General features: G+C 45.3%; 1 protein-coding gene across 1 annotated transcript in view; it reads left to right on the forward strand.

The window, feature by feature from the left end:
* The window catches only part of LOC309685806 (AF4/FMR2 family member 1-like), a gene marked incomplete at its 5' end in the record, with an annotated part of 39,302 nt that overhangs the window by 9,617 nt on the left and 6,070 nt on the right, over positions 1-23,615 (forward strand). The window contains 9 exons of the mRNA XM_082501519.1: positions 3,279-3,333; positions 3,465-3,502; positions 4,936-5,098; positions 8,578-8,862; positions 11,438-11,520; positions 15,019-15,265; positions 20,770-20,861; positions 21,839-21,902; positions 22,745-22,881. Coding sequence (XP_082357645.1) covers positions 3,279-3,333; positions 3,465-3,502; positions 4,936-5,098; positions 8,578-8,862; positions 11,438-11,520; positions 15,019-15,265; positions 20,770-20,861; positions 21,839-21,902; positions 22,745-22,881 — 1,164 coding nt within the window. The remainder of the gene's footprint in view (positions 1-3,278; positions 3,334-3,464; positions 3,503-4,935; positions 5,099-8,577; positions 8,863-11,437; positions 11,521-15,018; positions 15,266-20,769; positions 20,862-21,838; positions 21,903-22,744; positions 22,882-23,615) is intronic.

The raw sequence follows: 23,615 nt of genomic DNA on the forward strand, positions 1-23,615 counted from the left end.
TACCCACAATCGACGACGGCAGTTGAAGCAGGAGGAACAGGGTGGTTTAGGTTTACGTCCCAAATGGAATTAAGCAAGATTTGCCCAAGAACTTCCTCTACATCTTTCCCTCGAACTCATGCGTCCCTTCTTTTTTGTTTTGTTTTTGGTTTCATTTGCACAACAGGGCTTGTTTTCTTTGCTGTTTAACGCACACGTGACTGTCTGAAAATTCAGCTGCCTAGAGTAGCTTGCATTACAAAGTGTAGCTGGCTGAAAACAAACAGCGTTTGTGCTGGTTAATTAGAAGTTGAAATCCCAGTGCCTCTGTGTGCCCAAATTAAGCATTCAGCTTTACAGAGCATGCAAGGGTTTCCCAGATGGCTTTCATTCTTGAATAGAGCCCCGAAGTTAGCACCTGGCTACACTGGAATGGAAGCAGCCCTTCTTTTAAAAGGGGAGATGCCAAGCTCATTCTTGGTGATGCATCTTTAACCTGGCTGGCAGAGAGGGACCAGCCTGTGCTTTCAGTGGGGTTGTTTGGCAAGTGATGTTAATTTTAGTGCTGCTTCTCGCTAAAAGAGCTCTTTTTAAATAGCTTTACAGGGAGATTGATGGTGTGTCTATAAGCTGCAAATGAACAGGTCCTGCGAATGAAAACTCGGCATCTATTAACTCCTGAGCTAATTAAAGCATTAAAATTATTAAAGCAGATTTATTTTCTTTAACTAGGCTATTTAACAATTTGTTGAAACCTTGTTTTGGGGAAACTGGTTTTGTCTATCCTTGTAGAAGTATGACTCATTTAAAGTTTTAGTGTTCTTCCTTCCTTGATCCTAAATTGAACTTAAGTAGTTGCAATGTTCTTTTATGCTGATTTGTTTTATTTACCAGCAGCTCAGGTGAAAAAGGTGGTCCTTTTTATTACAAACAGTTAAATCAGATTTAAAAGATCTAGATAGAGTTTCCTTGCATTATTCTCTTAACCTCTAAAAGAAATGCATCTGTAGTCCACAATTCTTAAGGCAAAAGAAAAAATGAAAACATTTTCAGAACTTTTTAGCATCCCTGGAAGTTTGTTCATTATCACCTTTGAAGGATTACTTTCCCTAATGGGTTGGGGGGAAAAAAAAACAAAACAATTCATTGAGATGCCAACAGACATTTGCCAAACTGCCCAGAAGTGTGGAGAGTGGCTGTATTGTTGCTACCCTTCCTTTTTTCCTATTTATGCCTCAGTGGACTAGCGGTGAGCTTCAGCTCTAGCCCACGTGCAAAGTTGGCACAGGCAGGATTGCTGCAGACTGCATGCCATTTGCCTTCTGTAGGAAATTCGGGGGCCTCATTTTCCAAGGTGGTGTCTCATAGTGATTCCTGTCCCTCTAAAGAAGAGGGAAGAGGTGACTTCCACTGAGAAGGTGTGTGAGGAACTGAGGCAGTGGAGGCTGGGAGATGGAGGAGGATAGTCACAGGGGAATGGCAAAGGCAAAATGCCTGAACAAAGAAAGCGCGTAGGTCATCATGAGTGTAATCAGACAGCGCCTTTGTGGCACTGAGAGCCTCTTCTGCATCAGAGAGAGGTACTTGGGGACTGTGGGTCAGTACCTTTGCAGGAGGTGTCACCTATGCAGGAGGGGTTGGCTCCGTACTGGTAGACAAGGAGACCTTTGGGGTTTCTTCATGCTGTCCTGCTCCATGGGCAAGAGTAGATTCGTCCCTTCTGGTTTGTGGAATTATTTGTTTTGAGATCGTGCCAGCTTCAACTGTAAACACGGTCCTATTCCAATGAAAGTATCTCCATGCATGTCAACTGCTTTGGTATGAGTGTAAAAGAATTTATCTAGGTAGTGGGGATAGTACTTAAATAAGGGAATCACTTTTTTATTCAAAGTTTTTACTTCTCTTTTGTCATGGAATCATAAAAGCAAACTGCTCAGGGTCATTAGAGGTGACCCACAGGGCCATAAATCTTTTTCGCTTTGTTCGTAATTTGAAATGAAGGCTTAAAAGAGTGTGAAGGTTTCTGTAGTTTTCCTTCTCCTAACAAGCACCAGGAACACTCTCTCCCCACTTTTCCAAGGTGATGTGGTTCACTGGGGATCTTTCATATTTGTTTTCATGCTATAAAATGTGTTGTCGTGAAGGGTTGGAGGCTTATTTTTCTTATTTCTCACAGAGAGCCCTTAGATTGAAATGAGGCTGAAATAAACAGAGTTTTGACCTGATTGATTAGAACCCCTGTCTCGGTTCCTAAGCGTTTTATCCAGTTTTTGGACACTTGTGTAACTCTCTGGGTTGAGGAGTCAGTCTCCAGCTAGTTTCAAGATTTGAACCACCGTACACTTGAATAACAAGAGTTTTGCCCGTCTGCTTTCCAACTCCTTTTGGGGGTGCCTGCATGATTGCCAAAGTGGGGGATAACAGTTTGGGAGAACTTTGGGTCCCTCCCCACAAATCCTTCCCTTCCAGCCTTTTAAGGACCTCGGTAATGCATTGAAATTGCCAGCAGTAGTTAGCACCTGCAGGTAGAGGACTAAATTAGGCTTTTTGGAAACATTTGCGGGCAGCCTGCTCTCTACTCTAGCAATAGTAAAAAAGAGTTTGTGCCTCCCAACTCGTAAACCACTTTGAGTATCTGAACTGCTCAATGTTATGGTTACTGCTGAGATGTGCACAAGTGTGAAGTTCATTGTGTAGAGAAGAAATAGGAGAAAGGCTTGACCTTGGCATTTACTTATGTATGTGCGATAGGAAACTTCAGCAGCAAAAAGAGAACTCCTGTGACAGAAGAAATATTCACAGGCCCTCAGAGTGTGAACACGCACAGTTTCTGGTGCAAAGACGATGCTTTCTGCCCCTTGGGGAGCCAGTGGAGGCTAATAGCGTGCTAATTTCTTGCTGTACAAGGAGCAGATAGATTTCTTCCACGCCACCTTGCGGTCTTAGTGCCTAGGTAACTTTTCTTCTCTGTGTTAGTGTGCTAGGTAACCGTTGTTGAGGAGCACTGCCCTCGTAGAACTTTGTCTCAGTTGCCTGTAGATGGCAGCCGATGACACTGACCTCCAATTGCGCAGCTCCTGAGATCGACTGGAAAGCACAGTAAAACGTTGAGGTTGTGTGTTGTCGTTTTATCATCCATTCGGGTAGTGAGAGGGTTTAGCAGATTGAGCATGCCAAATGTTCAAAAAGGATGTGGGAGGTTGGTTTGTTTTGGCAAGTGCAAACCAAGTCTTTTTCAGTGTCTGCTGCTTGAAAATGTGTCTGCCTTGGCTGATATTTATCTTCTGGTTGTCTTTCAGAATGCTCCAGGACGACCTGCAGCTCAGTGATAGTGAAGAGAGTGGTGACGACCAAGTCAGTTTTAGATGTTTTATACACTAGGCACACAGACATCCCTTTCAATCACCACAACTTGTTGCGTTGCTCCGAGTTCCTTACGCTAACCTTTCCTCCCCCTCTCCTCTTTGTTTTTGTGAACAAAACAGGTTGTTGAAAAGCCACCTTCTTCACTTGCTCCTCCAAGGTACAGGTTTGTTCCCAAACTACTAGCTAGACCAAATAAGGAGGAAAACCAAAACTACTTTTTGTATATGGGGTAGATAGGTAAGGGTTCCTGGTTTCTCTTGTAGACACAGGCTTTTGTTTCTAGCTGCCTGAAGCTGCTTTTGAAAATTGGCTTGTGGGGGGTTTTACAGAAAGCTCCAATTGGAACTGAGTAATCCAGTCATGCTGGATTTTGCCTGTGAGCCGTAATTTTATTTCCCCAGCTCTTCTCTTTTTTTTCTCCTCTTCCCATCCACCACTGTGTATGTAGATCACGCTGGAGCTAATGGGATTTTCAGTTGTAGTAGTGATGGATGTGAATCCAGTTTTAGTTTGGAAGGAGGCCCAAAACAGCCAAGTGAGTGAAGAACAGGAAACGGTTAAGTAGACTCATTGAGGCTGTTTCAGCTCCCTGATAAGGCAGCTGATTGTAAGCAGCTCCTGCCATGTATTGTTAGTCAGAAGCAATATTCAAGGTAGACTCAACAGCCACATGCCAGCATTAGAGGAAGAAAGGTGGAGAAGCCCAGAATTTTTCCTACAGGAGAGCACTGACAGACATTTTTGGCTTGATATCTGTATTCTTCAAGCACAGGGTAATGGTCGACAAAGTCAGACATGCAGAAGGGCATGCCGATTCTTGGCATGATTTCTGCGTCTCTGCAAGCTCTTGAAATAGAGTCTTCTCTTGAGATCAGTCTGGATCAGCAAGGAGCTTGCCTCCAAGTAATACAAGCGTGTTGATGCTGATATGGGAAACAGTTTTCAAAGTAAAAAAAATAAAAAAAACCCAACATTTTGATTTTGTAAGCCCATTTCAAAGCAAAAAGAAGCTGTGCATCAAAGTCGTGGCTCTCCCTCACTTCTATTCATTCCCATTGTCAGTGCTGGAGGAAAACACTTTTGAGTAGGGGAGGGTGTTGAAAAAAAGCCGCTGCTTGACATGGCTGTTAACGAAACAGTTACAGCACCTTGACCAAGTAACACAGATGAAGTGAAAAGGTGAAGGGGAGAATACAAAAAAGAGAAACCATCCTGGAATGTGTGTTTCCATCTTGTTAGCCTTTATTGGAAGTTTTTCTTTTGAGGGTTGGGGCTGTCAGAAAAGCACTTGTCAGTTTCAGTTGTTTTTTAAACTTTGGTTGGCTAAATGCTGCTTCATAGTGTAGCAGTGATGTCCTGCTTATGTATTTGTCTGACTGGGTTGGAGTTGAAGGTTTTATTATTTCCAGAGGTTTTTTATTCCGGTGCTTTATCTTTTGGGTATGGCAATGTATTCCTTTGGCCTTCTCCCATCTCCGCTCACTGCCAAAACATGGGGTTTCAGTTTTACTTTTGAATCTTGCCGTGTCAATATAATAAGTAACCTTCGCCCATGCTGCTTTCTAATGTTAGCTCATGGTGGTCTAGCAGTGCCCTACAGTCCCAGCCCAAGAGTGTGGCATCAGCACATTCCAGCAGCTCGGAGTCAGGGAGCACCAGTGACTCAGACAGCTCTTCAGACTCGGAGACCACCTCAGAGAGCACCTCCAGTGACAGTGAAGCAAACGACCCTGCGAGAGCGTCAGCGCCTGAGGTGAATATTAAAATAAAATGTAGAGGCTGCTTAATACAGCCTCTTGCTTCAGACTCTCTGCTGCCTGAATGCAGTCAGGACAGGAGACCTGAAATAACGTCATCATTCATGTGTCCCCTTGACATCTTTGCTTCATCATCAGACTTTTTTGCCCTTTGCTTCCCTTCTAGAGTTTGTCAATTAAATAATCCTTAGTAACAGCGTAATTAGACTTTTACGTGCCTAACCTTGAAGTGTTCCCCCTTCTACTTTGGCATCGTTGTCTAGCACTCCTGGAGGAATTAGTGTCATCGCTGGGGAGACACAAGTAAGGCACAGATGAGAAGCACGGCTTGTCTGGGATGTTTGGGGTGCACCTCTGCCCATGCAGGTTTTCTGAGTGCTGAGGCTATGGGCTGGTTCAGGGTGAGACCAATTTCCTGATATGTGAAGAAGAGCCTTTCTTTTGCCTTAGAAGCACATGAAAGGGAGAATTTTATGTGCAGAAAACAAGTTTTGAGAAGGCATAGCTTTTCTTCTCATATCTAATACACTTCACCTTCCAGCAGTTCAGTTACGGAGTTTGCCTTCTGCAATGCGGTTGTCTTTGGAAGGAAACAGATATTATACTTCTACTCTTTTACCCAATCCTGCCTGCTTTGTTTTGAAAATACTGGATTGCAAGATCCTTCTCGCTCTAGTGAAATCCTAGCTATTTTCCATTGACCATCTTATCCTTTTTTATTCAGCAAACTGTTCATCCATGGTGCTCAAGGAGCAAATTATTGCACATGGCCCATTTGTTTATAGTCAGTTCTTCACATGCAAAAGCACAGACTTGAAGACCTATAGGCAATAGTTCCTCCTTTCTTTTTTTTTTTTTTTTTTTGAAGTCTCTTACTATTCTTTGTGTTTGGAAAACCTAAGGAAAGCCCGTATGATGGTGTAGATCACAAACAAGGTAACCAATGGTAGAAGGTGCTAGAAAAGGATCAGAGTATGCCACTGTCTGCTAGCTACCTACATTATGAACTGAAGTTTGCTAAGTATTTTAACTGAAGCTTGCTAAGTATTTTGGCCACGTTTGTATAGTGTTTAAATTAAAAAAATGCTCTTTGGTGGCTAATGAGTTAAAATTCTAATGAAAACAAAGCTGATTTGTGTTGTCTGAAAACTATAATGGAATTTGTGGTTTAATTTTTCTTACGACCCCACGGTAAAACCAAACTGGTTTTTAAACCAGGTTTCTAGATTGACTCTCTGAAACACAGTTGAAGACATGTTTTGTTTATCCACATGTTCTACAGTGAGTTGAGTCTGGATAGAGAAGAAAATTGTGGTAGAAGGGATTCATTAGTCTTGGAAAACCTTTCAGGCTTTCTCTTTTTGGGGAAGAGTTGTGGGACTTCTGAGAAGGGAGAGTTGTGACTGGGGAGAATCGGTAAGGGCAGGAGTGTAACTGTGCCATGATGGTGCCCAAATAATGAGCTACACATTTAAGTGATGCTGACCCATACGTGGTGTTTTCAGAACAGGCCCCAGAGAATAATGCTCCTGCTTTGCAGTTTCTGTTGTCTTTTTTTAGGGTTAGTTGGGTTTGCTTTTCATAGAATCATAGAATGGCTTAGGTTGGAAGGGACCTTGAAGATCATCTAGTTCCAATCCACCTGCCATAGGCAGGGACACCTCCCACTAGACCAGGTTGCTCAAAGCCCCATCCACCCTGGCCTTGAACACCTCCAGGGATGGAGCTTCCACGACTTATCTGGGCAACCTGTTCCAGTGCCTTCCACCCTCAAAGTGAAAACTTTATTCCTAATATCTAATCTAAATCTAACTTCTTCCAGTTTAAAGCCATTCCCCTTCATCCTATCGCTACATGCCCTCCTAAAAAGTTCCTCCCCGTCTTTCTTGTAGGCCCCCTTTAGATACTGAAAGGCTGCTATAAGGTCTCCCCAGAGCTTTCTTTTCTCCAGGCTGAACAACCTCACCTCTCTCAGCCTGTCTTCATAGGAGAGGTGCTCCAGCCCTCTGATCATCTCTCTGCTCTTTTTCTCGTAATTTGTCAGACTCCTGTTAGGTTAAGCAGGGCTTGTAGCGACCACATTACGTTATCTGACCGTGTGTCCTGGTTTGAGATAGAACAAAACTAATGTTCCTTTTCAATAATTTTCCTTTTCAGTTTAGTCTGGTCTAACTGAATGCACTCTCTGAAATTAATGGTATGTTTTTCAGACAGTGTCTGCTTCTGGCAATCAAAAAGTCTGATGCTTATAGTTAGTACCAAGGAATAGTATGCCGAGAGGCTTTTGCTTATACTTATCTCTGTATCAACCAGGGTTAGCTAACTTTGTTATGTACCGAGTTGGAAGCAGAAGAGCGGGCAGGAGCGGACAGGACAGATGACCCAAAACTGACCAGCGGGGTATTCCATCCCATCTGCCTCATGCTCATTATAAAGCTGAGGGAGCAAGGGCTCAAGTTCCCTTTTCTTCAGTGGCTGGAGTCGGAGGAGGACTCTGTCTGTTCTGCCTTTGATCCTGATCTGTGTGTTCCTGCACCCAGTTCCTGTCTGCTGCTGAGTCCAGTCTGGGATTTCCCCAGTGCTGGCTGGTGACGTGATTGTCATCCTGGGAGCTCGATATTGGGTTTATATATATTTGTATATATTTCATTATTTTCTTATTAATATTATTATATTTTCTTTTTATTGTTAATATTTCATTAAAGCTGGTTTAGGGTTTTTTTTCAAGCCGTAAGTCTTTCTCCCTTATCCTCTCTCCTTTCTCTCTTCTGGGAAGGGAGAGGGGTTAATAGAAAACATCTGTCATTCATTTAGTGGCCAGCCCAGCCCTAAACTGTGACTCCAGAGGCCTTCAGACCTTGGTCATTGCTCATGCCTTGCTTGACCCAGAGGGAAGCAAGTGTTAAGTTGTGTAGGCAGAGGACTCAGAAGAGGCTGGACTTGATGCGGTAGCCATACAATTTCTTATGGTAAATGGTTTTCTTTTGGTTAAACCACAGGAGCCTGACAGCCTACCTGTCAAACTTCAATGAGATGTGATAGCTGGCACAGCCCCTTGTCCGTTTTGCTGTGTGCAAATAACTTTCCAAAAGCATTGTGAGGACAGCACCTAAACCGTTTTTACAATTGCTGCTTTTTTTAGACGTTGTCTGATTGTGCAACAATGTTGGTTAGTGGCAAACCAAGATGAAGCTTTCATGTAGACTACTCTCTTACTGGATGACAGGTAGGGCTAGCAGAGAACCAGGAGTGCTGTGCAACATATTTGATCCTGTGCAAAAACGAGGTCTGTGTTCCTGAAGTAAGTGTTCATGTGCACATACTAGAGCATCCTCACTGTCTCACGGTCTTTCACTTTCACGCCTTTTTTAACAATAAGGAGGAAATTTTACTGGGTTCTGATAAGCAGTGCTAGGATGGAAATAGCCCATAAAGGCATCAGTGTTGCATCCTTCTTTTCTCTTTTTGTCTGCAGCCTGACTCACCAACTTCTAATAAGTGGCAGCTCAACAACTGGCTGACCAAGGTGAACCCACCAGCAGTGCCAAGTCTCAGCGAAATCGCCCATGGGGATGGATGTGAGGAGGGCCAGGAGCAGGGCGATGGCATCAGCAGCAATTCTTCCCACCAGCACGCTGAGCCGAGGGAGCGTCATCACAAAAGCTCCGGCCGAGCAGCCAGGGCTCCTCAGGACACTCATCTTCCAACCATACACAACTGCCAGAAGTCTCCTGTGCGCACCGAGGAGCCCTCGCTCAGGCAGACTTGTCTTCCTCAAAAGAGGAAGGTGAGGGGTGGAGGGGGAGGTGGGTTTGTACAAGGGCCAAGGTGGTGTTTGAAAAACCCGTGTGGAGAGTTCATTTCTGCTTCATAGGTTGGGAGTGCACCCATTATGCTCCTCCTATAAAGGTGCTATCAAACTTCTAAAGGGAATGCGTACCAAAACTTTCCACAGATGTTTCTTGTTGATCACAAATCCCCTGCTGAGCAAATGAAAAGCCTTGTAAGCTGTCTAACAAATGCTTTGGTGGTTTAAAACATTTTTTTCTGTGTTTTCTTGAAATACTAATTTTCTCAGACACCAAAACCTCAGCCCTCCTATGTCAGAGAGGACCTTTGGGCAGCAGGCTGTGTCACAGCATGCAGCTGGCCAGCCTGCTGGGAGCATTTGTGGGTTTCTCTGCTTTCAGCCCAAGCAGAGCTTTGTAGGGCTGCAGTTCCCCCTCCCCCTGCAACTCCTTGAAAAGCAGCATAGTATCTGAAGCACCTTCCAGACTGTGGAGTCATCTGTGCTACCCATTGAGTGTCTGTTGTGGGAGAGCACCTTGCCTGCAGTTTGTGGGGGTGCCCACAGGGACAATTGACCCAGGCCACCCTGGTCTGTGGTTTTTGGTTTTGTCCATGTATGCACCTTCTGCTGCCTTTAGTCACGCAACCACAGTCTGAGTAGCGTAGTCTTTTCCTGTGTGGAATTATTTATTTCCATGAAACAGTTGTGAAGGCTTGCTTATGCAAAGAGGACTGAATTCTGCAGATGTAAACTGTGTTATTACTAGGGGTGATGGCAGCAGCCCCGTGCCTTTTACTTTTCCATAAATGCAGACTTTTGACTGAACCAGGTTCACTGATAGTAACAACCATCACTAAACCCTGCTTTGGATCTCAGCGCTTGGATAAATATGTAGAAAATGTCTTTGGTTTTCCTGGAGCTGCTGTGGTGCTAGCAGCAATGCTAATGCTTAAAAGATGCGTGTATCCACTAAGGGGATTTGTAGAGTCCTTCAGCTATAATAGTTGCTTTCCCCTGAATTCCAAGACAGACCTTTATTTAACTGCGATGGTAGTAGCTCATGAGTGTTTTTGAAAGCTAACTGCCAAAGGGGACTGTGGATATACTTCCAGCCAGCTGGTTCAGCTGCACAGAGAGTTGGCTGCAGGTGTTAAGGTGAATGGGTATTCACTGTGGACGTTTCAGTGCCTGTGTAACTTTTTGGTCCTCCTCACAGAGCAGGTGGCTTAGCATGTGTGGGTGAATTACCTTGGTTCCCACGTGGGTTTCCTTTAGTCTTGTCATTTTCTGAGCTTCCCATAGTTGTGGGGAAGAGCAGGAAAATGGTGAAGAAACTTGAGAGACCCCGGCAGTCCCCCTCCTGCAGAGCAGCAAGAGAAAGGTGAACAGGCAGTAAATCTGTTGCTGCTTCTGTTGTCTCAAAGAGCCAAGAGAGGAGCTATTTGATACTAGACGTGTCTTCCCTTGCAGCCTGAGTATCTGATTGCAGGAAAACCCTCCTAAGAGACTCAACATCTGTATTATATCAGCATGCATCAGTGTCCTTGGAGGCTCAGGCTTCATCACAGCCAGTTTGGTCAGGTGCAGCTGTCAGACATCTTTTGCGGCACTGTGGAGCTCAACCTGGGAAACAGTTTAAGGACGTGATCTAGGTGCTTGAGGCTTGCCCTGAGCACGCTGCCAGAGGTAGACTCTGTGCTGAGCATAACCCACTGAGCACCACCACAGTGACGTAAACCTGGATGTACTCGAGAGAGAGAGACAGAAAGTCCTGCAATGCTTTTGGCTGCCACCAGGCGCACTATGGGTAACGCTGACTTATCAGTGTAGTTTCTTTTACATTTTCTTGGCTTGTAGCAAATTATTCTGAAGTTTTTGATTCAGGTAAGCAGATGAGGATGCTTTGTATTGTTAAGATCTATCGAGTGCAATTTAAAAGTATTATTTATTACCTCTCTGCCTTAATGGTTCCTGTTCTTCTGGTATCAGATTCTTGTTGTTAAAACCAAAAGCCCCTGTGCATCTTGGAAATCTGAGTGATCGAACTCTCCTGTGAATGCAGTTTTTTCCTTCCCTTTCATAAGGCCTATCACAAAACACAATTGCTTGCAGTTCATGACTTTGCCAGGAGGAATCTGAATACATTTCTGTACAATTCATACTGAGTAGGAGAAAAAAAAAACACAACCATCCAGAACAGATGAAATGCTATTTTTCAGCAATGGATGTGCCTTAATTTTGATTACTGTTGGCAACAAGAGGTTTTGCGTTTCCATCCCTGCAACTACAAAATAATTAATCTATCCAAGCAAAAGTAGATAATATCATTTTAGGATACTTGTCAGTGAGCCTGAAATCTATATCCGCTGTGCTCTGGGTTTCCACTTTGTCAGTTCCAGTATCTTATATTTTCTTTTTTTTTTTAACCAGAATCAGTCAAACTTAGATGTGTTTGTCTGTACTTTACCTGCACATTCAAAACCTGAGTGATTTTCTTTTTTTTTCTTTTTTTTTCCTTTCTTCCTGTTAGAGGGAAGTGGAGAAGGAGATTGATAGGAAGAAAATGAAATCAGAAAAAGAAACAAAACCATTGCAGTCTTCAGCTAACAAAGACTCCCATAAATTGAAGTGAGTATACAGTGGTGGGATGGCAAAAAGATGCATAAAGCTGAGTCTTTCTCAAAAAGGTTAAGGCGAGGAACTGTATCTCCTGTGCTTATGCTTGTGAGTTTGCTTATAACTTAATGTGTCTTCTGAAACTTAATCTGCTGCAGATTTGTCTTTACATCCGGGAACCAAACATGTGGCTATGGGAATATAATTTATTCACCTTTTTATTTGTTGCAGATGTGAAGGTTGGGTGTCACTTATCTATCTTCCTCTGTCTTCTCAACGCTGAGGATTATGGTTCTAATCATTCAAGCATAAGCTGATGTTTCAGTGGCTTGTTGTCTTCCCATACTTGGTTTACAGTGCTGCAAAAGCGTTGAATGTTGTTGCATTTGCCTTGATTTCCTACAGTTGAGATGGGAATGAAGACTTTACTATTTTAAACATGAACTTGTCCATCCTGCAGCTTATGTTGCTGCATGCTCTGATCCATGTATTACGCATAGCTCAAAAAATCTGTTTATGCTGCAAGAAGTTTAGTTGCCAGTTATGCCCATGCTGCTTTTCCTTCTAAGCTGGTAGGCAACCATTTGCACTGCTGTCTTTCAGACCAGATGCAGGAAACAAATCAGTGCAAAAGAATTTTACATTGCTTGAGTTACAAACAGTGTGGTAGACTGCCTGCCTGTGGGATGCAGGAGTCGTTTTCCCTTCTGCAAACTACCATGGTGGTAATCTGTCAGCAGATGATTGCCCTAGATGATCTGGGAGGTGGCAGCTGTTCTGTGGGGAGTAGCATGTGCTTGTTCTGCATGATAGTTTAGGGGTTTCAGGGGATGGCAAGAGGTTGAAGATGGTTGAAGATGTCTCTGGTTGAAGATGTCCCTGCCGGGGGGAGAGGGGGAAAGTGTCGACTAGATGACCTTTAAAGGTCCCTTTCAACCCAAACTATTCTGTGATTCTAGGTGAGTAAGACTTAAGAGTTCAAGCATCAGTTATTTCTGCTTTCATGAGAAATGGAATTAGCCTTAAAATGGTTTTAAAAAGGGAGTTGGACTAAATGATCCTTAAAAGTCCTTTCCAACCCAACCCATTCTATGATACTACGAACTTCTTTTTCTTTGCCCATGTCTTCCTCATTCTGGGTTCTGCTGTCATACTTATTTTGGGGAAGTTTGTGCTCTCACTGCATGAGAAGCAGCAGAAAGCTTTTTGTCAGATTCGTGGTACTTCACATGCATTTAAAGCTCTTAGCCTTTGTAAGGTGAGAAGATGAGGTGAACGCGTTTTGCACACAGAGAAACCGAGGTGCAGACAAGTTGAGTTGCTTGATCAGATTCTTGCCGCAAACAGGTGAAATAGCTGAAAGTGTAGCCCTGAAGTCATGACTCTCGTTCCCATGACTGAGCAGAGAGAGTTCTGGCAGCCTCTTGGGAAAGGATATTCTGCTAAGTGTAACTGAATGTCCATAAATTTCGACTTGGTGATTGTTGCTGTTTTCTTAATTGGACAGGTTCTGATGAAAGAAAAAAGTCATGTGTCAATGCTGATACTGTCTGCTCCCTCAGCTGCTTTTGCTGTCACCAGTGACAGGCTTTGAATTGTACTTATCGGCTGGCTGCTGGTGCACACGGTGTCTGTGCTAGGTGGGACCTGTCTTCTCCCAGCTTGACAACACAGAGGTGGATGTGATGGACATTGCAGAACTCTGGTTTCTTCCCTTGCTGCCGTGTGAGGCTGCTAAACTGGGATGCTTCAGAAGCACATAGGTGTGCAGCTCCCCCTTTCTCTAACTAAACCAACATGATGCAGAGCCAATAAGCTTTTTGCAGTGACTGGCCCAAATTTGTATATGGGTGAAACGCACAAAGCCCAATCCAGAAAACAGAGTTGTATGTATAGGTGAGTAAGGGTAGGGAGCATTTCCCTTTTCCACCAAAATCATCTCGTTGTCTTTGTCTTTTTTGTATGTGACCTAATGGACACACAGCCAGCATGCCTTTTGAATCATGAAACTGTGGAATTTCAGATGGCCTTCATGGCCAGGAATTTCTCATTTATTCAGCATAGCATTTGCAGTGCTTCTGGTACGTCTCCTGAAACTTAACCCATAATTTGCATACCAGTGTACTGCCAGCATTTTGGCTAGCTCTTTGCTAGAGCTAATGCTTCTAGGAGCATGTCTTCAAATGGGCAGTGTCCCTGAGAGGGGAGGCTCATGCATCAGTCACGGGGCACTGCGATCAATTCCTGCTTGCTTGTTGCTTGAATTGGAGGTATTGGATTGGTATGTAGCGTTGAGGTTTGTGTCCTGACAATACGACTAAACTGCTTTTCTGCAGAGAAAACATTGACGTGCTCTTAAAGCACTGAGACTTTGGGGCTAACATTTAGTTGTATGAAGGGATACAGAAGGGCTTTAATTCTGGGGTTCACTCCTCCCTTTTGCTCAGTGAAAATGAGCACCCCTTTTAGCCGTGTTCTGGCTTGCAGAGTGGGAAGGATAAGGATGCGTTTTTGGGGAGAGAGCTGTACCAAGGTAGGGAAGCTGGGGAGCATGTGTGCAGCGAGTAGGGACTGTACCATGGGAAAAGTGGGTTGTGGAAGGCAGGAGAGGACTGTCCTGTGCACAGCAGAATGAAGCAAGATGTGCAATGTCATGCTTCGGTCTTCTCACTGGGTTTAACTTAATTTCCTGCTCTTCTGATGTTGCAATCCATGAGTTGGGATCCACTGTTCGGTGTTTTCCTCGAAACTTTGAGAAGCTGGATAAAAACGATGTAAGTGAGCAGTAGAGAAACAAGGTTTAGAGCTATCTGGTGCTGCTTAAAGCTGCCAGAGTTCCCTGGTAATCCTAACTCCGGATGATCACAAAACTGATATGCCACCGTGTTATTAAATGTGATAGCCTCTGCCATTATAAAGCACAGCATTTTAAGTCTCTCTCACTTGAATCCTCTCAACTTTATAAGTGTTGTGTGGGTGAGCTGGCAAGTCTTAAAGGAACAACTCAGTTAAACTCGGTCAAAGCATATACAGGATCAAGTGTCAGGGTGAGTATTTCTGACCATAGAAGATATCTTCTAGCATAATGGGGAGAGAGAGTCAGTGCTGCAATTCATTTGCCTTGTTGTGTGATTTGTCCCAGGGATTTTAGTTGCTGTTATTACCCCTCTCCCATTTTCAGTGAAAAGAGGCTGTGTTGGAGGGATGCCTTTTTTGCAACATCCTGATATTCTGGTTGCAAGTCTTTACTCCAAGGACAAATCTTACTCCTACTTGAAAAGAAACTTTCTTGTGTGGTGTTGGCAGCTGAGGATGTGGTATCTAATGCACAATGAAATCCCTGAAGTTTCATTTTGCTTTTGTTTGATTCTTTATGTTAACAAGTCCTCTTATACTTCCAGAGAAATTTAAACAGAATTGGTACATGAAGTAGTTTTTTTTTAAAAAACTTAGTTACGTTATATGTACACCATATTCATCCCAATTGCTGAATTCGCTTCCCATCTCCAGAGCACCAAAAGCTTTACTTGAAAACCAGAAGAGAGATCTCCTGCTACCGCCACCTCTGCCACCCATGTCTCCTGCACATCCTCCACCAAAGTCAACCAAGATGGCCCAGAAGAGACCCAGAAGTGAGACTGGTGAGCTGCCTGCCATGGATAACACTGCCAGGAACAAGAGCGACCACAAGGATCCTTTGTTCTCCAAGCACAAGAAAGTGGAGAGAAATCACGCTGAATTGCCAAAGGGCATCGAAGTAGGTATCCATTATAACTGGTGGGATGTTTCCTGCAACTCATGAGCGCTGTGTGATTGTCTTTAGAAATGTGCTCTGAGGATATTAAAAAGGAAGGAAGATAAATGAGCCACCAAAGAAAGCTCTTTGAAGCAATTTTGCTCCTTTAATGGCTGTCTGGGACCATATGTTGCTAGCCCGAAAGCCTGCATTGTAACTTCTCTGCTGACTTTCCATCAGCTGTTTTCATTTCACCAGTGAACAATAGTGTAAAGGGACGACCGTGTAAAAACCCAAGGCAAGAGAATCATGTTTATGGCAGTAACCGTTTCTGACTGTAGGCGACTGCAAGTACAATATTGGCGTAAAAATAAGTGTGTTTACAGAAAGGAGTGGATTGCTTCAAAGTAAGAAACAAGCAACCTGTGGTTTTGGCTGCAGCTGGGATATAAGGTTTTGTGGCTTGCTTACAAAATTATTAATGATCCTTGCAGCTGGATCTTTGCATTTTTTTATTAGAAAATTCAATTCTATTCCTGTTTTCTGGTGGCTGGGGGTGTGTGGTCTAGTCTGTTGTTGTGTGTGTTAGGCCAGATTCTGCACACTGTATTAGCTGGCTTCTAACTGCTTGCTTTTTCCTGATAATGGAGTTAGTAACAGAGAATCAACAGTTGCTGTGTGGTTAAGCTGGAATAAGTGTGAATGGATATTACCCATTCCTGCCTTGGCTAGTGGCCATGAAAAATGTGGTCAGTCGGTCAAACTCGGTCAGTCGCCGAGGAGATCAGCTCCAGTGAAGGTCAGGCCTCACTGGGGAAGGGGATGGCGGCGGATCGGGCTGGCAAAGGGCTCTTCTGAGGGCTCTTGTAGCCGGGAAAAGCGGCTGGCGCGTGCTGGTGCCGGAGCCGGCAGCTCGGGGGCGGGCTGCTGACGCGGCAGGGGCGGAGCCAGCGTCACCCGCGGCAGTTCTAAACGGGCTGCTCAGGAGCGCAGCGGCCACGCGGGCAGCTGGTGGGCGTCACCCCGGGCGTCACCGAGGTGAGAGTGGGCAAACAGGGCGCAGCTCTTCTAACGGTAAGTTACTAAAAAACTCTTTACCCGGCCAGAACGTCATGGTAAGAACTCGGCAGAAAACCATGGCTTTCCTGAGCTCTACACCGAGCAGCTCTGAGGTGGCCACCCAGACAGAGCTAGCGTGGCAACATGCTGCCACCCAGGGGTCGGGCTGTAGGGAGTGCCCTTCTCTTGCGCCGGTGTTGAATAGTGACGGTGAGCAGGCCTGTGGGCGGTGTGCCCGAGTAGAGGAACTCCTTCAGCTAGTGATGGAGCTCCGTGAGGAGGTAAGCCGCTTAAGAAGTCTAAGGGAAAGTGAACAGGAGATAGATAACTGGAGTCACACTCTGTCTTCCCTGAGAGAAGCACCCCAGGGAGACCGAGCTCCGCATACAATGAACCCCACACCCTCTAGCATTGTGTCTGAATGTGGAGATTCAGAAGACAGGGGCCAGTGGCAACAAGTCCCCACTCGTCGTGGCAGGCGTGCCTCCCAGGTTACCCCCACGCCATCCCAGGTGCTGTTACAGAACAGATACGATGTTCTTGAAAGGGAAGAGGAGGATGACAATAACTGTGGCTTGCCAAACATTGAGTTGCCACTGAAGCCAAGACAGATTACACCTCATATAACGACATCATCATTTAGGAAAGAAAGACGGGTCCTTGTAGTAGGGGACTCGATTCTGAAGGGAGTGGATGGTCCCATATGTAGACCGGACCCAATCTGTAGGGAGGTCTGCTGTCTTCCTGGGGCCAGGGATATCCGGAAGAAACTCCCTAGCCTAGTCAGGCCTACTGACTACTACCCTTTATTGATCTTTCAGTTAGGTAATGATGAAATTCTAGGAAGGAGCCTGAGGGCGATGAAGAGAGACTTCAGGGCCCTGGGACGGCTAGTTAGGGGATCAGGAGCACAAGTAGTGTTTGCTTCTATCCCAACAATTGCACAGATGGATGGGAAGATTAACAGGAAATATCAGCTGATCAATGCCTGGCTCAGAGACTGGTGTCGTCGGCAGGATTTTGGGTTCTTTGATCATGGGCTGCTTTTCAGGACACCAGGCCTTCTGGCAGCAGACGGAAAAAGCCTGTCTCAGAGGGGGAAAAGGGTCTTAGGGCAGGAGTTGGCGGGGCTCGTTGACAGGGCTTTAAACTAGGTTTGAAGGGGGATGGGGATAGATCCAAGGTTGCTAGCAAAAAGCCTGAAAGTGGGGTGCTGGCACTAGACTTGGAAAAGACAGGGGGCGTAACCGGGCTCCTTAGGAAGATGTCTGGGGATGGCAGAACTTCAGCTCCCTCCAGTAAAAAGGAGAAAGGACCAATAGCCCAGCTGAAGTGCTTATACACTAATGCACGTAGCATGGGCAACAAACAGGAGGAGCTGGAAGCCATTGTACACCAGGGTAATTACGATGTAGTTGCCATCACAGAAACATGGTGGGATGACTCGCATAGCTATAGTGCTGCCATGGATGGCTATAGACTCTTCAGGAAGGATAGGCAAGCGAGGAGAGGCGGGGGGGTGGCCCTGTATGTCAGGGAGTGTTATGAATGTCTTGAACTAAATGGTGGTGATAATGAGATTGAGTGTTTATGGGTAAGGATCAGAGGGAAGGCTAACAAGGCAGATATTGTAGTAGGAGTCTGTTATAGACCGCCCAACCAGGATGAGGAGGCTGATGAAATATTCTATAAACGGCTGGGAGAAGTCTCAAGACCGCGAGCTCTAGTCCTCGTGGGAGACTTCAATTTGCCGGACATCTGCTGGGAATACGATACAGCAGGGAGGGAACAGTCTAGAAAGTTCCTGGAAGGTACTGGGGATAACTTCTTAACACAACTAGTGAAAGCCAACTAGGGAAGGTGCCCTGCTGGATCTGTTGTTTGTAAACAGGGAAGGTCTTGTGGGGGATGTGATGGTCGGAGGCCGTCTTGGCAACAGTGACCATGAAATGATAGAGTTCTCAATTCTGGGAGAAGCAAGGAAGGGGGTCAGCAGAACTGCCACCTTGGACTTCCGGAAAGCGGACTTTGGGCTCTTCAGGAGCCTGGTTGACAAAGTCCCCTGGGAGGCAGTCCTCCAGGGCAAAGGAGCCCAGGAAGCCTGGATGTCTTTCAAGACGGAAGTCCTAAAGGCGCAGGAGCAGGCTGTCCCCGTGTGCCGTAAGACAAGCCGTCGGGGAAAAAGACCGGCCTGGCTAAGCAGGGAGCTAGTGTTGCAGCTTAGGGAAAAAAAGAGGATATACGGCCTTTGGAAGGAAGGGCAGGCCACCCAGGAGGATTACAAAGAGGTAGTAAAGCGATGTAGGGAAAAAATCAGAAGGGCCAAAGCTCAGCTAGAGCTAAACCTGGCTTCTGTTGTCAAGGACAACAAAAAAAGTTTCTATAAATATATTAGCGATAAAAAGAGGACCAAGGATAATATCTGTCCTCTAGTAGATGGGGCTGGTAACGTAGTAACCAAGGATGAGGAAAAGGCTGAGGTACTTCATGCCGTCTTTGCCTCAGTCTTCAGCAGTAGGACCAGTTGTTCCTTGAATTCCCCGACCCCTGAGCTAGAATACAGGGATGGGGAGCAGAGTGAAGCCCCTGTAGTCCAAAGGGAAATGGTGAGGGACCTGCTTCAGCACCTGGAGGTGCACAAATCTCTGAGGCTAGATGGGATCCATCCAAGGGTGCTGAGGGAGCTGGCGGAAGTGCTCACCGGCCCACTGTGCATCATTTATGAACAGTCCTGGATAACCGGGGAGGTCCCAGCTGACTGGAGGTTGGCAAATGTGACGCCCATCCATAAGAAGGGCCGGAAGGAGGATCCAGGGAACTACAGGCCAGTCAGTCTGACATCGGTGCCTGGGAAGGTCATGGAGCAGATCATCCTCAGTGCCATCACACGGCACATGCAAGAGAACAGGGTGATCAGGCCCAGTCAGCATGGCTTTGTGAAAGGCAGGTCATGCCTGTCAAACCTGATCTCCTTCTATGACAAGGTGACCCACTTGGTGGATGAGGGAAAAGCTGTGGATGTTATCTACCTGGATTTTTGCAAGGCTTTTGACACCGTTTCCCATAGCATTCTCCTGGAGAAACTGGCTGCTCATGGCCTGGACAGGTATACTCTTCGTTGGGTAAAAAACTGGCTGGATGGCCGTGTCCAGAGAGTGGTGGTAAATGGAGTTAAATCCAGTTGGTGTCCAGTGACGAGTGGTGTCCCCCAGGGATCGGTGCTGGGGCCCGTTCTCTTTAATATCTTTATCAACGATCTGGATGAGGGGATCGAATGCACCCTCAGTAAGTTCGCAGATGACACTAAACTGGGGGGGCGTGTTGATCTGCTTGAGGGTAGATTGGCTCTGCAGAGGGATCTGGACAGGCTGGACAGATGGGCTGAGGCCAATGGTATGAGGTTCAACAAGGCCAAGTGTCGGGTCCTGCACTTGGGTCACAACAACCCCATGCAGCGCTACAGACTGGGGGCGGAGTGGCTCGAAAGCTGCCTGGCAGAAAAGGACCTGGGGGTGTTGGTGGACAGCCGGCTGAGCATGAGCCAGCAGTGTGCCCAGGCAGCCAAGAAGGCCAACACCATCCTGGCCTGCATCAGGAATAGTGTGGTGAGCCGGACTAGGGAAGTAATCATCCCCCTGTACTCGGCACTGGTGAGGCCTCACCTCGAGTACTGTGTTCAGTTTTGGGCCCCTCACTACAAGAAGGACATTGAGGTGTTGGAGCGTGTCCAGAGAAGGCCTACAAAGCTGGTGAAGGGTCTGGAGGACAAACCTTATGAGGAACGACTGAGGGATCTGGGGTTGTTTAGCCTGGAGAAGAGGAGGCTGAGGGGAGACCTTATCACCCTCTACAACTACCTGAAAGGAGGTTTTAGAGAGATGGGAGCTGACCTCTTCTCCCTGGCGACAAGTGATAGGACAAGAGGAAATGGGTTCAAGTTATGTCAGGGCAGGTTTAGATTGGATATTAGGAAGCATTTTTTCACTGAAAGGGTTATTAAACATTGGAATAAGCTGCCCAAAGAGGTGGTGGATTCACCATCCCTGGAGGTGTTTACGAAAAGGGTAGATGAGGTGCTTAGGGACATGGTTTAGGAGTGGTGGTGTTTTTATCAGGGTAGGTTAATGGTTGGACTTGATGATCTTAAAGGTCCCTTCCAACCTCACTGATTCTATGATTCTATGCTGTCTTAGCCATTGTGCAAGCAAACCTGTGACTTAATTTCTCAATGCTTGGGAAAAGTTTGAGTGGTATTAAGCCTTACTAGCAGTCAGGTAAGAAGCCAAGTTTCTATTTCTGTTATTGGATGGGGTGCTGGGGAAGAAGGTAAGAAGATGGTGAGAACCTGGAGAGTAAACTGTGCCTGGGACAACTAAATCTTTTCTCTTGAAATTTAGGAAAGCCAGGCTTTGGAATTGATTTAGATGTACCTCTCTAACCAGCTTTATCTCTGCTCTGTTTTTCAGGGATCTGTAGGGGATGTCACAAATCCTTTCCCAGTGCCTTCTTTGACGAATGGTACCTCCAAGTCAAGGAGACCTCAACTCAACTTTGAAGAGTAAGTTGTTGTTTTACACCCCTTGTCTGTACTTTCTGAAGACACCAGGCAAGCCTGGCCCTGCAGCCGCCCTGGCTTCTGCTTCCTAATGAGCCCTTCTTTTGGGAGGAAAGAGAGAGGAAGAGATGTCTGAGACCTGCCCTGTACTGTCTTCTCATGCCTGGGACTTACTCCACCCCCCACAAAGCAAAGGTCTCATTACAACAGTTCTTGGCTTGAGGGAAGCTACTCTGGAAATTAGGTACTTTTTAACTCTGAGAGGTGTCTCATGCCTGCCAACAAGTGATGGGTTTTGATTTATGTGTTTCTTGGCAAGCGGCAAATTCCTCTGTGACAAGGTGCTGGGCAGGCAGCTGACTTTATCTTGAGAGGGCATGACTCACTCGTTAGTGTACAGGTGGCTGTGTGCCATTTGCACGGTGAATAGATTATCCCAGTGCACAGAAATGTGTGTCATGATTGAGACCCAAGACCTGTAGAAGCCTTGGTGACCGTATGTCTTGTAAGCAAATAGCTCGAATGCAAGCTCTCTTGGTCCAAGATGACAGTGTGGTACTGCAGAGTTCACTGTATGTTTCAATCAGAATGTGTTTGTGGTATTGTACTTGAGGAACGGCAGGAGATCACACAACTACTGTCTTTCCATGGGAGCAAAGAAGTAAACTTGGCCTCATAGTAACCTAACTTCTGGTGGATTTTTATTTCAAAATGTAAGTTTTCAATGTCATTCTAACATACATTTTTTAAGAAATCAATTAACTTTATCTGTGCGTTCAGCTGCTGCGTATTTCTGAACAGGCAGACAACATTCATTTAGTGATTATCATAATTGTAAGGTGTGTTTGATAAGACTGTAACAGGCTTACCAAAACACGATGTTTGGACTCATAGCATCCTATAGATCTGAAGGTAAAATTGATAATTATCCCCCCCTTTTTCTCTGCTTTCTGTTTTTCCACTCTCTGTCCCCAATTCAGACAGCATCCGACAGAATACTACATAGAAGAGGCCAAGAGGCTGAAGCACAAAGCTGATGCAATGGTAAGTCCTGGCCCTGTGCTAAAATGTTAACCTTCTCTTGCATTCGGACCAAATACCTGTGTGCATGTGAATAAGATTCGCTCGCTAACATTACTTCCATACTCGGAGTACGTTCAAGTTATATGTGGGGAGGCTGTCTTTATTTGCCAAATGTTCAGACATTTCCCTTTGTTGTAAAGACATCTAGGGAATATGCCTGGAGAACGGGATTTGGAATTGACATTGCCTGAGGTTAGCAGGCCTGTTTGCTTTGCAGAGCTATCACGAAGTCCTCGGAAAATACAAGGAACAGTTAGTTTTAAGACAGTTTACTCTGAAACATCAGGATCCTGACAGTAATTGTGTTGCTGGCGAACAAGACTTGGAAGTGCCCTTTGTGGAATGTGACTGACTTTCTCCACTGTGTGCAGTTTAACAGTGTGTATGAATGAGCGCTTTTTTTTAATGCTAATTATGGCTCAGTCAGATAATGTACATTTGCTAATTGTCGTTTACTTGTGAAAACGAAGTGGGGGAATACTGCAGAGGAAAAGCCTCATCTGCCTCTCATTAGGCAGGCCTCCAAGACCAGAAAATAATATCCAAGAAAAGTGCAGATGGTGAATTACTGGAGGAAAAGATTGAGCAAGAGGAAGAGATACAAATAGCCAGAGCACACAAAGCTGATGACTGGGCCTACTCAGGGCTACTGCTGAGAACCCTTTAATTATCTCCTGGAGGCCCGACTTGCATCTTTTTCTTTCTTGAAATCCTGCCTAACTAGGGAGAAAAAAGGAAATCGGGTACACTTGAGAGAAGTAGTTTTTGTCTTAGTCTAAAAATGAGAATTTTCTTCCCAATAGACCGACAAGACTGGAAGGGCCTTTCAGTACCTAGATGCTGCCCTCTCCTTCATTGAATATGGGATTGCCTTGGAATCAGATGCATCAGCACCAAAATCAGCTCACAGCCTATTCAGCGGCACCATAGATCTCATCAAGTAAGCGGTTTTCAAAGTGCGATGGTTAGGCTGCGTGTTTGGAGGGGAAGGGTTAGTTGCATTGCTTGTTTGCAACTGTGGCCAGTTTGGATTCCCACCATGGAGCAGAGTTCAGGTTGCTGTACAAGCACGAGAAAGACCATCCGGAGGCATCAGAGGCAAATCCTTTGAAGTGCTTCAGCATTGCTTATCAGAAGAAGTAGGCACCGTGTCTTCCTCAGCATTTGAGCCTTGCAGCTGAGGTACACCAGAGGATGCTGGTTATGACAATCAAGGCCATGAAGGAGTTTTCACTTCATACAGGTCTGAAGTTGCTTTTGCATGTGAGCTCAGTAGTATTTAAATTTAAAAAAAGCAAAGCAAAGATATAGCATGTGGAAGAACAGTTTGTGTCCCAAAGGTCTTGTAGCTTGATTGAAGGCAGACTTGACTGGTTTCTCCCATGTGTCTTTCTACTAGTACACTTTATTGAGGTTTCTTTTAGCAACCTTCCCCATTTAGTTTCACAGCCATTGTAGATGCACGTAGATAATATGACGTATACAAGCAGCACAACCCAAGCAACCATGTATTGGGTAGAAAAGAGGCAGGTATCGGTTATTCATACCGAAATTACAGGTTATATGAGTGTTTTTGAGAGCTGATTTGACTTCTTGCCTTAGAGCTGAAACAGCTGTCAGGTTTTTGGTTTTTTTTTTTGTGGTAGACTTCAAACTTTTTAAATTACATTGTTT

This window comes from Vanellus vanellus, assembly GCF_965231255.1.
Source record: "Vanellus vanellus genome assembly, contig: HAP1_SCAFFOLD_718, whole genome shotgun sequence".
Taxonomy (NCBI): domain Eukaryota; kingdom Metazoa; phylum Chordata; class Aves; order Charadriiformes; family Charadriidae; genus Vanellus; species Vanellus vanellus.